The sequence below is a fragment of the Scyliorhinus torazame genome, chromosome 17 (genome assembly GCF_047496885.1).
Source record: "Scyliorhinus torazame isolate Kashiwa2021f chromosome 17, sScyTor2.1, whole genome shotgun sequence".
NCBI classification, from domain to species: domain Eukaryota; kingdom Metazoa; phylum Chordata; class Chondrichthyes; order Carcharhiniformes; family Scyliorhinidae; genus Scyliorhinus; species Scyliorhinus torazame.
In genome coordinates, this window is record NC_092723.1 from 40,080,786 (window position 1) to 40,095,956 (window position 15,171).

Here is a 15,171-nt window from a genome sequence, read left to right on the forward strand (position 1 = left end):
ATGCATTCAAGCGCAAGGTTATTCATTTGTGTTATAAAAATAGAAAAGCAGAACATTTTATAAAAGACATGAATTTTATATTCAAAGAGACTCAGGTGATACAAAGAACACAAAAAGATAGCATGTTGGTACATCAAGCAATTAGGAAAGTAAATGGCATGTTGGCCCTTATTGCTCAGGGATTGGAGCATGAGAATAAAGAAGTTTTGCTTAAATTATACAGGACTTTGATGAGACACACCTGGAACACTGTGTGCATATTTAAGGAAGCATAGACATGCATCGGAGGCACTACAGTGAGGTTCAGTAGATTGGTCCATGGGAAGAGAGGATTGTCCTCTGATGAGAGACTGAGTAAATTGGGTCACTATTCTGTGGAGTTTAGAAGAATGAGAGGGGATCTCATTGAAACATTCAAAATGCTGGAGGGACTTAACAAGGTAGAACCTGAGACATTGTTTCTTCTGGCTGAGGAATCTAGAACACGGGGTGGGGGGAATGCAGTGGGGTTGATCGTAAGACTGAGCTGAGGAGAAATCTCACTCAAAAGTGTTGCGAATCTTTGGAATTCACTACCTCAGAGGCTTGTGGCTGTGTCATCATCAAATATATTTAAGGCTGAGTGAGACAGATTTTGGACTCTTAGGTAATCAGAGGTGTAGGGAGTGGATGGGGAAGTGAAGATCGGCCATGATTACACTGAATCATAGAGCCGGCTAAACAGGCTGTGTGGTCTTCGCCCCCTCATATTTCCTATGTTCTTAAACTGGCTGAAGGCTGGAAGGCTCTTGAATGAGAGAGTTTCCTCCAAGACACCAACTTGTTTATCATCCTATTGTCCCACTTTCTATCTTATGACTGTCCAGCTGGAAATCTTGTTTCACACTGCAGGAACAAAAATAAATAAATCAACAGGCACGAATCATAATTTTGCCCTTTCAGCAGAAACTAAACAGCAGCGGCAGCTAAATTGTAGCTTGATTCATTAAACTCTAAAGCACCCTGGGAATGAGCAACTTTAAACATTTCATTATATCTCACTGCAGCACAAATCCACAAGCCATATAATAAGTAAAAGGGTCGCAAACACTTTAATCATATGCGATTAAACCAAATTTTAGTCTGACACATATATATTGCTAGGTTATCTAATTCACCAGTTTCTCTTACTTCTACCTAAAGCCATTGTTTTGTAGAATGTGTGCGTGTGAATGTGGGAGAGAGAGATTGTCACAGTGTCTCCGATTAACTGAGAATGTACTAAAAGTAATGTATCCACAGCATAGTGAACCTATAAGTGTTTTAAGGGTCAAGTAGCCTTTCCCTTCCCTAATCGCATATCCGCCGCATACTTTATTTCTGCTTCCATTCATATTGGAAGCAGGGGCGGATCTATTATGAAACTAATGAAGCTTAAGCTTCAGGGACCCTAATCCTGGAGGGGCCCCAGAAGCGACTTTAGTCCACATTTCTTAAAAATGTTGGGTCTACTGTATGAGAAGTACACGTATGGGCAGCACGGTAGCATTGTGGATAGCACAATTGCTTCACAGCTCCAGGGTCCCAGGTTCGATTCCGGCTTGGGTCACTGTCTGTGCGGAGTCTGCACATCCTCCCCGTGTGTGCGTGGGTTTCCTCCGGGTGCTCCGGTTTCCTCCCACAGTCCAAAGATGTGCAGGTTAGGTGGATTGGCTATGAAAAATTGCCCTTAGTGTCCAAAATTGCCCTTAGTGTTGGGTGGGGTTACTGGGTTTTGGGGATAGGGTGGAGGTGTTGACCTTGGGTGGGATGCTCTTTCCAGGAGCCGGTGCAGACTCGATGGGCCGAATGGCCTCCTTCTGCACTGTAAATTCTATGAATGAGAAGCGGTTTTTAAAAAATAATAAGATTAATAATAGTGTAATTCAATACAAAATAATAGTTAAAATAAAAATTAAAAGGTTATTAAAGCATCATGTAGGCTAGCTGTAAACGAAAAAACGTTCAAATTAAGGATGTTTAATTCTAAATATATTTAATATCAAATAATTATAAATAATTTAAAACACTATTAACATTTATGGCAGAAATACAAACAGTAGATGACGTGTCGTAACAAAAAAGGAGCCGTTGAAAAGGCAATCACGTGAATTTTCAACGTGATAGCACTCGTGATAGCGATCTAGACAAGAAATTTTTTCAACAAAGTGTTCATAAGGATACAATATTTTAATTACCCCTACTCCAAAATAAATGTTATATTTAGAAAAGTAAGGTAAGTAATAAAGGTGAAATAGTGTTAGATTAGCCTAAGCCTATTGTTTTTAAGACGAGGTGAACGGAAGGTAGGCTATGACCGCATAGCCTAGGCTAATACTATATTACAAGTATTTATGAAAAAGTAATAAAAGGGTGAATTTGTGTTAAATTACAGGTGTTTATTATGAAAAGTGTTCAAATAATAGTAAAATTGTGTGACATTACCTTAGCCTATGAGTTTTGGTGGCTTAGCCTTGCCTAACTTAGTCTACCCTAGAGTAGGCTAGCTTGAACATAGCCTAGTTTAGCCTATTTAGCTTATTTATTATAAATCTTAAAAAATGACACTTTACTTTCTGAGAAGGGTTTTTTTTTTAAAAACGTTCTCAGAAAGTAGACCTAAAATTTTTTCCTTTCAAAGCATGCGACAATAGTCGCACAATTCAAATTAATTAATTTTTTGTTGTATATATTTCAACAATCCCAAAGTTTGCGAGTCAGTAACACAGATGTTGTAAAGGTGGAGTGTCGCGGTAAGTTGGCTGTTCTGCTGTGGCTCGGAGAAAGGGCTGCAAGCACTCTTTAAAAACATTAACAGGTACGCAGACTATGTACCATGTGCAGCCCATTCACTTAACCCTGTTGGAGAAAAGGCAGTGTCTACTGTACCTGAAGTTGTTGACTATTTTGGCATTTTGCAGGAGCTGTATGTTTTCTTTTCTGGATCTCCACAAAGATGGGGGATTTCAGACACACAGGGCAATCTACATTCTTCTCTAAAGAGCTTAAGTGTAACTAGATGGTCTGCACACTATGAAGCAATTAAAAATGGATATATGGGTATTTTACAAACTCTCAAACGTATTTTTGAAGACTCAAAAGAGAAGCCTGAATGTAAACGAGATGCAAAAAATTTATACCACAAGTTGGTAAAGCTGGAATATGCTATTTTAACAGTTGTTTGGGAAGAAGTGCTGGAGCGTTTCAACAAAACAAGTAAGAAACTCCAAACCCCTGGTTTTGCTGTATTTGAAGGTTATCTTCTGCTATCAACTTTACTTTCGTTTGTTAAAGAACTCAGAGAAAATTCAGCCGATCGGCTTGCACACTATGAATCAGCAGCAAAACGTTTGTGTGAAGATATCACCTCAATGTATTCTGATGTTTCCAAATGCATTGTTACAAGCAAATTTTCAGATGGGACAAGTGGTATTGCTTCTTTGCGAGGAGCTGACAAATTTAGGATAGAAGTTCTATATCAACTCTATGACTGCTTGATAATCCAGTTATGCCAGAGGATTGGCCCATATGAGCAAATTGCGAAAAGGTTCAAGTTCCTCTCAGAATTGGGGCAGCACGGTAGCATTGTGGATATCACAAATGCTTCACAGCTCCAGGGTCCCAGGTTCGATTCCGGCTTGGGTCACTGTCTGTGCGGAGTCTGCACATCCTCCCCGTGTGTGCGTGGGTTTCCTCCGGGTGCTCCGGTTTCCTCCCACAGTCCAAAGATGTATGAGTTAAGTGGATTGGCCATGCTAAATTGCCCATAGTGTCCAAAATTGCCCTTAGTGTTGGGTGGGGTTACTGGGTTATGGGGATAGGGTGGAGGTGTGGACCTTGGGTAGGGTGCTCTCAGAATTGGGGCAGCACAGTAGCATTGTGGATAGCACAAATGCTTCACAGCTCCAGGGTCCCAGGTTCGATTCCGGCTTGGGTCACTGTCTGTGCGGAGTCTGCACATCCTCCCCGTGTCTGCGTGGGTTTCCTCCGGGTGCTCCAGTTTTCTCCCACAGTCCAAAGATGTGCGGGTTAGGTGGATTGGCCATGCTAAATTGCCCGTAGTGTCCAAAATTGCCCTTAGTGTTGGGTGGGGTTACTGGGTTATGGGGATAGGGTGGAGGTGTGGATCTTGGGTAGGGTGCCCTTTCCAAGAGCCGGTGCAGACTCGATGGGCCGAATGGCCTCCTTCTGCACTGTAAATTCTATGAATTGATGAACAATTCTGAAATTGATGAGGACAGTGTTAAACTTATAATATTGTATTACAAAGATGATATTGACCACAAATTAGTAAACGAGTGTTATCAGTTCAAAGAATATTTTCACCTTAGGAAATCCCAGAACACAGAAGAAAACACGACATCTAAAATGCAATGCGCAGAAGTTCTTCAGCTTATTTGTGAGCATCACCTAATTGAAGTGTTCCCCAATATTACTACTGTGCTTAAGTTTACTTGACAATGCCTATCACGAGCTGTGAAGCAGAAAATAATTTTTCAAACCTATCCTTTATAAAGAACAAATTTTGGTCTACCATGTCTGAAGAGCGCTTAAATTCTTTATGCATATTACCTCTAGGAAATGACATTGAAAGGAAGCTCTCATATGACAAAACTGTACGTGAATATGTTGCTAAAAAAAACAGAAAAAAGAGTATTTTGTAAAATGTGCTTCATGTAGTATGTATTCTCATAGGTGTCCAAAATAAAAGATTATATTGACTGTGGTCTTTTCTATGTTTTATTTCATCATTCTATGATGCATCATGCATGTATATAACATTTCCCTAATTTTCATCCCCCCATAACTCAAAAGCTATAAGGCATAGGAAATTTTTATTCACACCAGTGACTTTGACATGTGAGATAATCCAGTACAGCAATTTTAATCAAAATCTGAGATGTAGTGGTTAGATATTTAAAAAATTTGTGGTGGTCTGTCGTGGAACAACCCCATTGAAGGAGATAACAGTGATTACCCAGACCTCGTTGCTGGTTGCGAAGGGACGTCCATAACAGTTCAAGCTTCAGGGCCCCAAAAATGTAGGTCCGCCACTGATTGGAAGGGGTTTCATCTTAAACAATGATCCCACCACTGCCATTCTACCCACCCCCCACCCCACCGAAGGTTTCACCCAATCGCTGTGCCAAAGCTACTAGCCTTCACTCTGCCCCAGTGATGGATGAGACCACACATTTATAGAAACAATTTCAAGATGCAATACGTCAATGCTTTTTTACTGTGCCTCGTTTCCTACTGTGACAATAATTTGGAGAGAGACAGGGCCACATTATTTTGTAATTAATGCGCTGAGTTCGAATGCAAACATTTTCAGGTAGATTTTACTCTGCAGGTAAAATATCATCTGGATGGAATGCAGAAAGGCAGGTAAGTCACATGCTGTGTGATTCCCAGTTAAAATAGCCTAGCCCAGCAGAAAAATGGGGACACTGTTTTAGTCACATTGCACTAACTTTATTTCAAAACATGCTACAGATAAATGTGCTTCCCTTTTTCACATTTAATTAACGAACAGCATATTCAGTAACAAAGCAAATATAGAGCTCACAATGATTAAAAATACACGTTTCCCTTTCTGTTTTGCCACTTTTCCAACATATGCACAAAACAGGGGAAGTATGTTTAGCACACGGTGGAAGTGATAGTGTTGTGATTACATGCTCAATGACTATCTTAATACTCCTTTTTATTTATTAATCAGAAATGCTATTAACCACATCTGGAATCCCAATTAACCACATGTAGTTAGTGGCTAAAATATGGAAAACATTGATTTAAAATAATTGTGTAGCTCCAATGCGGATATGTGACTCTCCCATGCCTATTTTTCTCTCTAAGCTTTACCCTGGGGTAGATTGTAGAAACTTATGTTTTTACATTTGAGCAACACTGAATGTTCTTCTTCAATATCTCTTCTATTGTATTCAAGTTGTTTTTGGAATGTTAGAATAATTGTTTTATTTTTATGTCCCATCAATTTTTGTCTTCCTTCTTGAACTCACTTGACTTCTCCTTCAGGCCAGCACAGGAGACTCTTATCACGTATACTGCCCAAAATCGGGATGTGTTGAGGCTCAACTCTGAATATCAGTTGCTTTGCTGTCTCAGAGAACCTCACAGTTCAGCCTATTTCTGTCCAGGATCCTCATCCACACATGTGCATTTCCAACATGGATCAATAACCCGGTGGAACATAAGCCAGTCATCATTCAAATAGCCCATTTGAGATAACATAACTCAGCAGAAACCAAAGAGATCTACCTGTTTCCTGCAGCTAAGCTCTTTGGTGTTTTAATCAGCTGAGCAATAGGTGAGTCACATTTTGAATTCAGGAAGGATGTGTTTCATTGTTTTGTGACATCGTCCCACTAAGCCAATATTTTCCGGTGCTGAATATTTGAATTTATAAATAAAATATAACTATTGCAATCGATCGGATCACTCCCACCTCAATATCATAGTGAAGTTTTATTTCCTGGCTTTCCCAATGACCACTACCAATGGAGCACATTTTAACTCTTTCTCAGTTCAATTTTAATTCCCAGTTGGGAACATTACATTTGCATTTCAAACAATGCTTGGCAGTTATCTGATGCATTGACTCCATCTACACCTCCCGCTGCCTGGGGAAAGTGGGCAGCATAATCAAAGAGTCCTCCCACCTGGCTTACTCACTCTTCCAACTTCTTCCATTGGGCAGGACATACAAAAGGCGAACAGACTAAAAAACAGCTTCTTCCCCGCTGTTACCAGACTCCTAAACGACCCTCTGAAGGACTGACCTGATTAACACTACACCTCTGTATGCTTCACCCGATGCCGGTGTTTATGTAGTTACATTGTGTACCTTGTGTTGCCCTATTATGTGTTTTCTTTTTCTTTTATTTTCATGTACTTAATGATCTGTTGAGCTGCTCGCAGAAAAATACTTTTCACTGTACCTTGGTGACAATAAACCAATCCAATCCAATCCAAATAGTGCAGATTCCATGGCAACACCTCTTCCAATCAGAGACCACTTGTTAATTAATCAGCATTCCCTTCCCATACAGCATAAATTGTTGTTTTCCCCTTTCACAGGTGCTCTTGCAAATTGTTCTGAAGAGTGCTAGATGAAAAGCTTCAACGTGTCTCTTTATTCAGCAATTATCTCATTAAAACTATAATAATCTGCACAAGACACATGGGGCAGGATTGATTGTTTTCCCCATGTGGCTTGAGGAGTATGAGCTCCCCCGCTAACTACGGGTCTGAAGATCATGTTGTATAAAAAGGTCGGCCAGACAAGAACCGACTAACACAGAGAGAGGACCCAATGAGGTATAATCGGGGCCCTTGTAAATAGTTGTTCCTATAAATAAACATTTTCATTTGTTTACTTATCTGACTCCCCTCGCCTTTATAAAAAAAAATTATTTTACTAAAACCTTATCTCCTTCAGACTACGCTGCTCAGTTATTGACAGGGAATTAGTTATTATGGCTTTTAATTACAATGCAAGCTTACGAGGACTCCATTTCGCATTAAGGTGATTAGAAAAGACCATCTTAACAGCTTTGATGAGCTGGTGGCAAGATCTTGTCATAAAATGCACAACTTGCACTCAAGAAGTAAACGTATTCATTTTCAGGCTAGATTGAAGTAAAGGTAATGTCTCCATAGTCCCAACTGACCATAGACTGCTTTCCCCTTTGAGGGTGATTTAGCCTGAGGATCACCACACCTCAGGCAAGGACAAGGTTGAGAAGGTGAGGCCTTCATGAATAACCTCAACCGGTATAGGAATTGAACCTGTGCTGTTGACCTCGCTTTATGTCACAAACCCTATCCAGCCAACTGAGCAAAGCCAGCCCCCTAGATTGCAGTATAGCTGAGAGGTATCTCATATTGAGGAATGGAACAGTTTAATCAGTGGAAATTGAAGATCTTTCCTCCCTGCACCACCCCATTTGAATGACAATACATTCCTGTGGGGTAATATATTGATACTCACCATTACAAAAATGATCAAACTGTTACTTAACTGAGATAAGTGGATCTAAGGGGCAGAGAGTGCTAATTCAAAGCCAACCTTTTGGATTAACGGGAGCTACCATGCAGCTTCTGTTACTTCCTACTCAATATGAGCCTGTTCAAGCACATTTCCAAATAGCATATCAGGGTAATTATAATTACAGCTCAAAACATTTTTGCAGAAATCTTAATTTTCAAATCACTTATACTGAAGATTTTGTTGATTCTCTTTCTGACAGCTCTCCAGGCAGCTGTGAATCTTTTCACTGTTTGTGATCATTAAATAACAAAACAATCTTTTTGGTGCAATGTAGGAGATCTGTTTTACAATCATCTGAATCAGTAAGGTCATGAAACTGTAATGGGGCTTGAACCTTAAATATTTGAATCTTGATTCTTATTATTATTCGCAAAAGTTTGTAAAGACAGGTGTTGGAAAATACATGGGGAATGTATTTGATAGAATTACAGTGTTCAATTTTGATTCTCCTTATGTTTGCCAGCTGGGTACATCTGATTCAGTGTTCAGTGATAACTCATCTTATTTTCTGTTTTGACTTCGGCAGGAAAGGACAATACATTTATTCTCCCTTGCTGTGGCCTGAAATTAAAATTAAGTTTTCGAGGAAAATGCAAAATGCCATTTACTCACAAGTTATTTCTCATTGGTTTACAGGTTTCCTGACACATGCAAAGGAGAAATCCTTGCCCGGGCAGCTTATCCTGTGTGTGCCACTTACCTCAAAAAAAAAATGATTTCGCTGCTGTGAATCGCCATCTGTTGTCTGTCACTCTGTACCTTCATGCTGCACTGTGGGATCAATGTTTTCTCCAGCATGGGGCTAAGCCTGACGTGCCCAGCTGTTAAGTACACAAGCCTAAGAGATGCAGATGCCTAAGCCCTGCAGGAGCTGAGGTGATTTCTCCCCTTGTGGATCTATCGTTGTCCCGTGACTATATCTTTCTGGTGAAAGCTGTCTTGCAGATGGTCCAATTATTTCCACTTCGGGTCCCTTCATAAAGACTGAGTCAAACATCAAGGAAAACTTGAGATATTAATTTAGTGAACAAGAAACACATTAGCATGATGAGAATGTGTCCGCCTTTTCCTCCAAGACTTCTAACTAATGACCAAAGAATGAAAGACCTGTGCAAAAGAAATGATATTTTTCAGCACCCCTTCAATAATAATCACTTGGAGTAATCATTGAGAGGTCTGCTGCACTTCTGGAGGAAAAGAAAATGATTCTCAAATGATGGAGATACAATTACAGTGGTGTAGCTAATGTTTCATTCTTTATGGCGATGTTGAAGCTGGGATTCGGAATGGCTTAATTACCCTAAAGAACTAAATAGCACATGAACATAAAACAACGATAATGGAATTGCACTGGCATCGAAGGACCTCTCATGCTCTGAGGCATGTGCTCATGCATTTTTCTAACATCCTGTGGGTTTTGTGCTCTACCTTATCCTATCATGCCACTGCGGAGCATTAGGCAAACTCCAATCTGTTTGTTCAGGCCTGTGATCTATTAGGCACATTGCAGAATCCAATAACTTGAGCGTACTTCAACAATGGCATTTTTCAGTTTTGAATGTGGCATTCAAAACAAGTTATCATTCAGTGTGTTTAGAGAAAGAATCTTAATTTGTAAACCTCTAACAGATTTTGTATGTTGTATCTTTGTAGGAAACCTATTTAACTGTGTACGTGCTCATCATGTAAGGCCTGCAATGCCATGATGGAAAGCTGTGATGTGAATAGAGTACATCTCATTCTGCCAAATAAAGCTGTTACTTTACTGAAGAAATAGCGAGCAGAGGAATTATTGCCTCTTTGTCAAACAAAAACAGCCAAAGAATGAAACCTTGCCATAAAAATGAGTCCTCCTCTGATTCTGCTCATTCAAGTGAAAAATAAAAGTGTTGGTATTAGAAAGATAAGAAAGATTTTCCGCCTCATGCTCAAAAGTGCATAATTTCATGAAAATAAGCAATTATTTAATGTAATCTTTACATTTTATGGAAATGACTTGCACTATAATCACCAACGTACTCCACGCCTCAGTGTTTATGGATGAATATATCATATTCATAATTTGCTCTGACTTTATGTTTACAGAGACTGAAGAGTCCCCTTTCTAGAGAAACCTATTGAATAGAGGTAGAATTTTCAATTTGAATCCTTCTATTTTTTTCTTTGCGGATCCACTAATATAAATAATTGTAAATATAATATCCTAACAAAGACTGGCTTGCTAAATATTCATGAGAAAAAAATCAGGCTGCTTTAATTGTGGAACTCAATGTAAAACCTGCAATTTTGCTGGAACACGTTACGATATGATGATTGTAAAGGTGTTCTCATGAATCAAAGCAAACTTATTTTATTTATTTTCTTCTATTAAGCTGCGCCCAGGATAAAATTATTCCTGTGCTGCTGAGGTGAGTGGAGTCGGATGTGGAGGGGAGGCACATGTTATCTGTGGAGGACATGAACCAAGGTCACATAATGGAGATGGGAAGATGGATGAATATTCTGGATAGCTTTGTTTGATTGCTTTTAGGCAGTGTTTACAATGAACCTTTCCTTTCCCGCAGGTGATTAATTGAGTAGGGTAGAGTTCATTCTAAGACAGATTGTACATGGTCAATGGAAAAAACTGGCTTGATCAAATAAGTGATCCTCTCTCATTCCATGTCCTGATGTCATTTAAGCTAGGTAAGGCATACACATGCTGCTGTGTCCCTATATTAAATCACTTATAGAAAAACAATCAAGGAACCCTGTGTACATATGAAAGTATTAGCCCTGATGTTAATCTGAATGTAGCTTTTGGGCAGCAAGGTAGAATTGCATGAAAGTAGCCCAGAAATCACTGAGTGGGTTAGAATATGTAACCTCCAATCAATTATACCAATTATATTTGCTTCCTGGATTCTGCGTCTCCAAGCTGTGTAGTGGCTGTGGTGTGCACCCACATGAAACAGTGGGCACCTGAAAAGAATGGAAGGTGGGCATATTTAATGATGCCTCGTTGGAGTTACTCATGCCATAGTCAGGAAGAAGAGGGTTTGCTGCCTTAAACAAGACCACAGATTCTTGAGGGTGGTTTCGCCAACTTAAATTCTGGATCCAAGACTTCTGACTGCTTTACTTTTTCTCTTGTCCGGTTATCATTACAATTTAAGTTTATAATTTCTCTGTCAGCAGTTCAGGGGTTGGGTGTTGTGGCAAAGGAGAAACCCACATTCAGGTCTCAGTGAATTTTTAGCTTCAGAACTACAATTCATATTCAGGAGAGGACCCAGACATAAACATGATGTATATTACAGGCTGTAAGCAATAGATATGCCACCAGCAGGATATTATTAATGTGGATCTTCAGGAGTTGTCCCAATCAGGGAAGTCAAAGGACAAGGGACACCCAAAGGTTACCTACGAGGCCTGGGGGAGCAGTTTTGGATCACAAAGGAGACAGTAGAAAAATTCTCAACTTTGCTTTCTAGATTTCCTTTTGTCCTCAACAGATCCTGGCAGTTTGGGTCTGGTGGATTGGGCACCTCTGCTACTCAGGCCTGAAGTTATAACTGCAGAATGGGCTGCAATGCAGCCCCTCAGACTAAGGCAAAAGAGGAATGGAAAGTCCCTCACTCCATTTTAACTTAATCGTGTTTGTTTTATACCAGCTTGGAGTTGGGGAAAGGGGAAACAGAGGATTGAGGTATGGAGTTGTGTGTGTGTGTGTGTGCTGTGGGGGTTGGGGGAGGGGGGGGGAGTAGAGGCTGAGTGTGGCGAGAGGTGGGATGAGTTAAAATTGAGGCCTAATTTATTGGCTTTCATCCTGCTATTATCCCCAGAACCCAGGACTTAAGCTCAGCATTGTAATTTTTCAAGAACAAAGGATGAGCTGTCAGTGATGTGTTGTTCTGCTCTCCATAAATCTTACCATAATCAGGGCTCTTTGAACTTTCCTCTTTTGTTCCTCAGAACTTTAAATATGTAGCGATACACATTAGTTCTCCTTCCTATATTCTCAGTGTCACAATCCAGACTCTGAATTTCCAACTGATCCCATTTTCCTGCAAATGGAAAGGAGGTGGGTTGTGATTCATACTTGATGGGAACCTTGAACTCAGGAGGGCCATGGGGTCTAGCAGTTATAATAACTGTTTGTTGACATTACCTCAAGAGCAATCATTAAGTTATTCTGAATTTATGGTTGCTTTTTGATTGACAGTTGATAGAGGTCATTAAAGGATTCGTTCTTGATGTGTGGTTATGAATACAAGTCTGATTGTATTTATAAGGGGTGAATTAATTGAGGAGATTTAAATGTTTTAAATAGATGTTTATAAATGGGAGTATTTTTTTAATATAATGAAGGCTATAATAGATGTAAGGCCCACGGTGGATACTGAGTGAGCTGGCAGGAATGGTGCATGGGAAAAGGATGGTGTGTCGGTTAGAATGAGCTGACATGCTATAAGGGGTCATGGTGGTGGGTGGGGCATTAAGTTGACATGGAGGAAATGAGAGACCAATAGTGGTAACTGGGATGTGGGTTGGCATGAGTTTGCATGGATGGGGAATGGGGAGTGGGTGGAGGTGAGGGGGTCAGAGCTTTTTGATTATCATAGAATTTACAGTGTAGAAGGAGGCCATTCGGCCCATCGAGTCTGCACCGGCTCTTGGAAAGAGCACCCTACCCAAGGTCAACACCTCCACCCTATCCCCATAACCCAGTAACCCCATCCAACACACAGTCCAAAGATGTGCAGGTTAGGTGGATTGGCCATGCTAAATTGCCCTTAGTGTCCAAAATTGCCCTTAGTGTTGGGTGGGGTTACTGGGTTATAGGGATAGGGTGGAGGTGTGGGCTTGGGTCGGATGCTCTTTCCAAGAGCCGGTGCAGACTCGATGGGCCGAATGGCCTCCTTCTGCACTGTAAATTCTATGATTCTATGTTGCTACATTTATGTGCATGTGCTGCTTTTGCAGCAAGTGGCCACGGTGGGTGTCTCATCACTGGGTGACAATGCAATTAGAGTCCTATTGGCATCAGAGGATGTGGGCTAGAGTTTCTACCTGAGGCTCTTTTCTGAGTCCCGAGAGTACCTCGTGTGGTTGTTAAAATTGGAAGTCAACGCGAATGGGCTGAGAAGTGAAAGCTGACTTAATTTAGCAGCTATTGCCCAATCTGTTCCCGCCGACGGAGGAGAGTTCAAACTCCCCAAAGACTCACAAACTATGTTTTGACAGATAGTATGCAGAGTAAAATAATATAAACATGAAGAAGAGACTTCCCTGTGGAATTATGACAAAAACTGCTGATGAAAATAAATCAAAAGTTGATATTTAATTGTGAGATTTTTGTTAATAAAGGAATTGTTGGATTCCATAATGGGCACTATTACTAAGACTATTACAATGGAGCATTTATCTTGACAGCAATTAATTATTTGCATATTACCATGAGGCTTGATACTAATAGGTCAACGCAAGACGCCTTCTTTAAAGGCAAACATTTCAATCAGCATTTCAGCAGTTTGGACACAGACTATTCTGACTTCTTGCTCTTGGCATATAATAGATGTTGATCCCGTGGAGTTCAGCCGAGTAACTGCTCCCCGTTATTGGTTAATAACTTGAAAACCAGCACACGCAGTTTCATTTGCAAAGTGGAAAGAATTGAATGAAAGAACTATTTGCTTCCCAAGAGAATATCGCCACTTTCATATTAATAGGTTTCTACAGTTCCAGGTTTAGAAGAAAGTCTTTGGCCGAGGACTCTGTGGTGAGCCTGTGTGCATGCCAAGTAATAATCCATTACCACCTGAAGGCCTTTGAATCTAAATCCCCATTAATCCCAAATAACCCACATGGGCAAAGGGCTGAGATATGGCTTACAGAGGTATTACCAGTTATATACTTAGATTTCCTTTCTAGTGACACACCATTACCACCCATCAGAGCAAAGCCCAGGCCACCGTTGTTAACTATACAGATTTTAATCACAGCACTCTAAATGTCATCCAGTCTCTTGCCTTTTGCCTTGTTTGCATCTAGATTTATGTGCAAAATCACTTTAATATTGCCAGACCTCCTGGAAAACACAGTACGGAGTCTTTTTCTTTGGTCCTCATTTTGTAACATCTAAGATTAACTAAAGAATCCAGTCCCTTAGGACGGCAAAACTGAACATTACTGGACTGATTACAGATATTTGTTCAAAATGTGGTTTAGGGGATACCGGTAAAACAAAATGACCATAAAAGGAATTTGACATTTTGTTAAAAACTCTGGACAAACGACAAGGGCACAATCACAGAATCACAGAATTTACAGTGCAGAAGGAGGCCATTCAGCCCATCGAGTCTGCACTGGCTCTCTTAGAAAGAGCACCCTACCCAAGCCCACACCTCCACCCTACCCCATTACCCAGTAACCCCACCTATCCCCATTACCCAGTAACCCCACCCAACACTAAGGGCAATTTTGGACACTAAGGACAATTTAGCATGGCCAATCCACCTAACCTGCACGTCTTTGGACAGTGGGAGGAAACAGGAGCACCCGGAGGAAACCCACGCACACACTGGGAGAACGTGCAGACTCCACACAGACAGTGACCCTAGCCGGGAATCGAACCTGGGACCCTGGAGCTGTGAAGCAATTGTGCTAACGACAATGCTACTGTGCTGCCCTGAAATGAGGGGCACATCAGACTAAATCAGACATAAGTACAGCAGTTGTAACCAGAAGGAGAGTAGTCAGGGAATACAGTGAGCTATAAAAGGAGACGTCAGTTTTAAGAACAAGAAACCTGGTTTCAAATCCCTTCATGAAATTATAAGAATTTCAATGATCCAAAACTCTTTTGTTCAGAAAATAATGGTAGTTTTAAGGGATTTATATTTGTAGTGGTAAACATTATAAATAAGGTATAGGTTTAAGTGGGTTTGATTTAATGTTTCTGTGCCTGGAAAGATAAACCTATAGTTAGATCATGCTAGACTAAGGTGTTTCTATGTGTGAGGGTTAGTTAAGTTCCAACTGTGTTTCTATTGTGCTTAGAGAGGGCTACAGCAGATAGAATAAATAAAACACATAAG

The 15,171-nt window shown here is 40.4% G+C and overlaps 1 protein-coding gene across 12 annotated transcripts in view; it reads left to right on the top strand.

Annotated features, from left to right (window-relative positions):
• LOC140393831 (chemokine-like protein TAFA-5) overlaps positions 1-15,171 on the top strand; it is a 650,941-nt gene that overhangs the window by 455,949 nt on the left and 179,821 nt on the right. For 9 of the 12 annotated variants that reach the window (XR_011935744.1, XR_011935741.1, XR_011935740.1 and 6 more), the window contains one exon: positions 8,729-9,866. The exons of 1 other annotated variant lie outside the window; for it this stretch is intronic. Coding sequence is in view for 1 of the 11 variants with exons in the window: in XM_072480335.1 (XP_072336436.1) it covers positions 8,729-8,737 (9 nt within the window). In the remaining 10 variants the exon portion in view is untranslated. Of the gene's footprint in view, positions 1-3,195; positions 3,537-8,728; positions 9,867-15,171 lie in introns of those variants that run through there. 2 more of the 12 variants (XR_011935742.1, XM_072480334.1) reach the window with 2 other exon arrangements.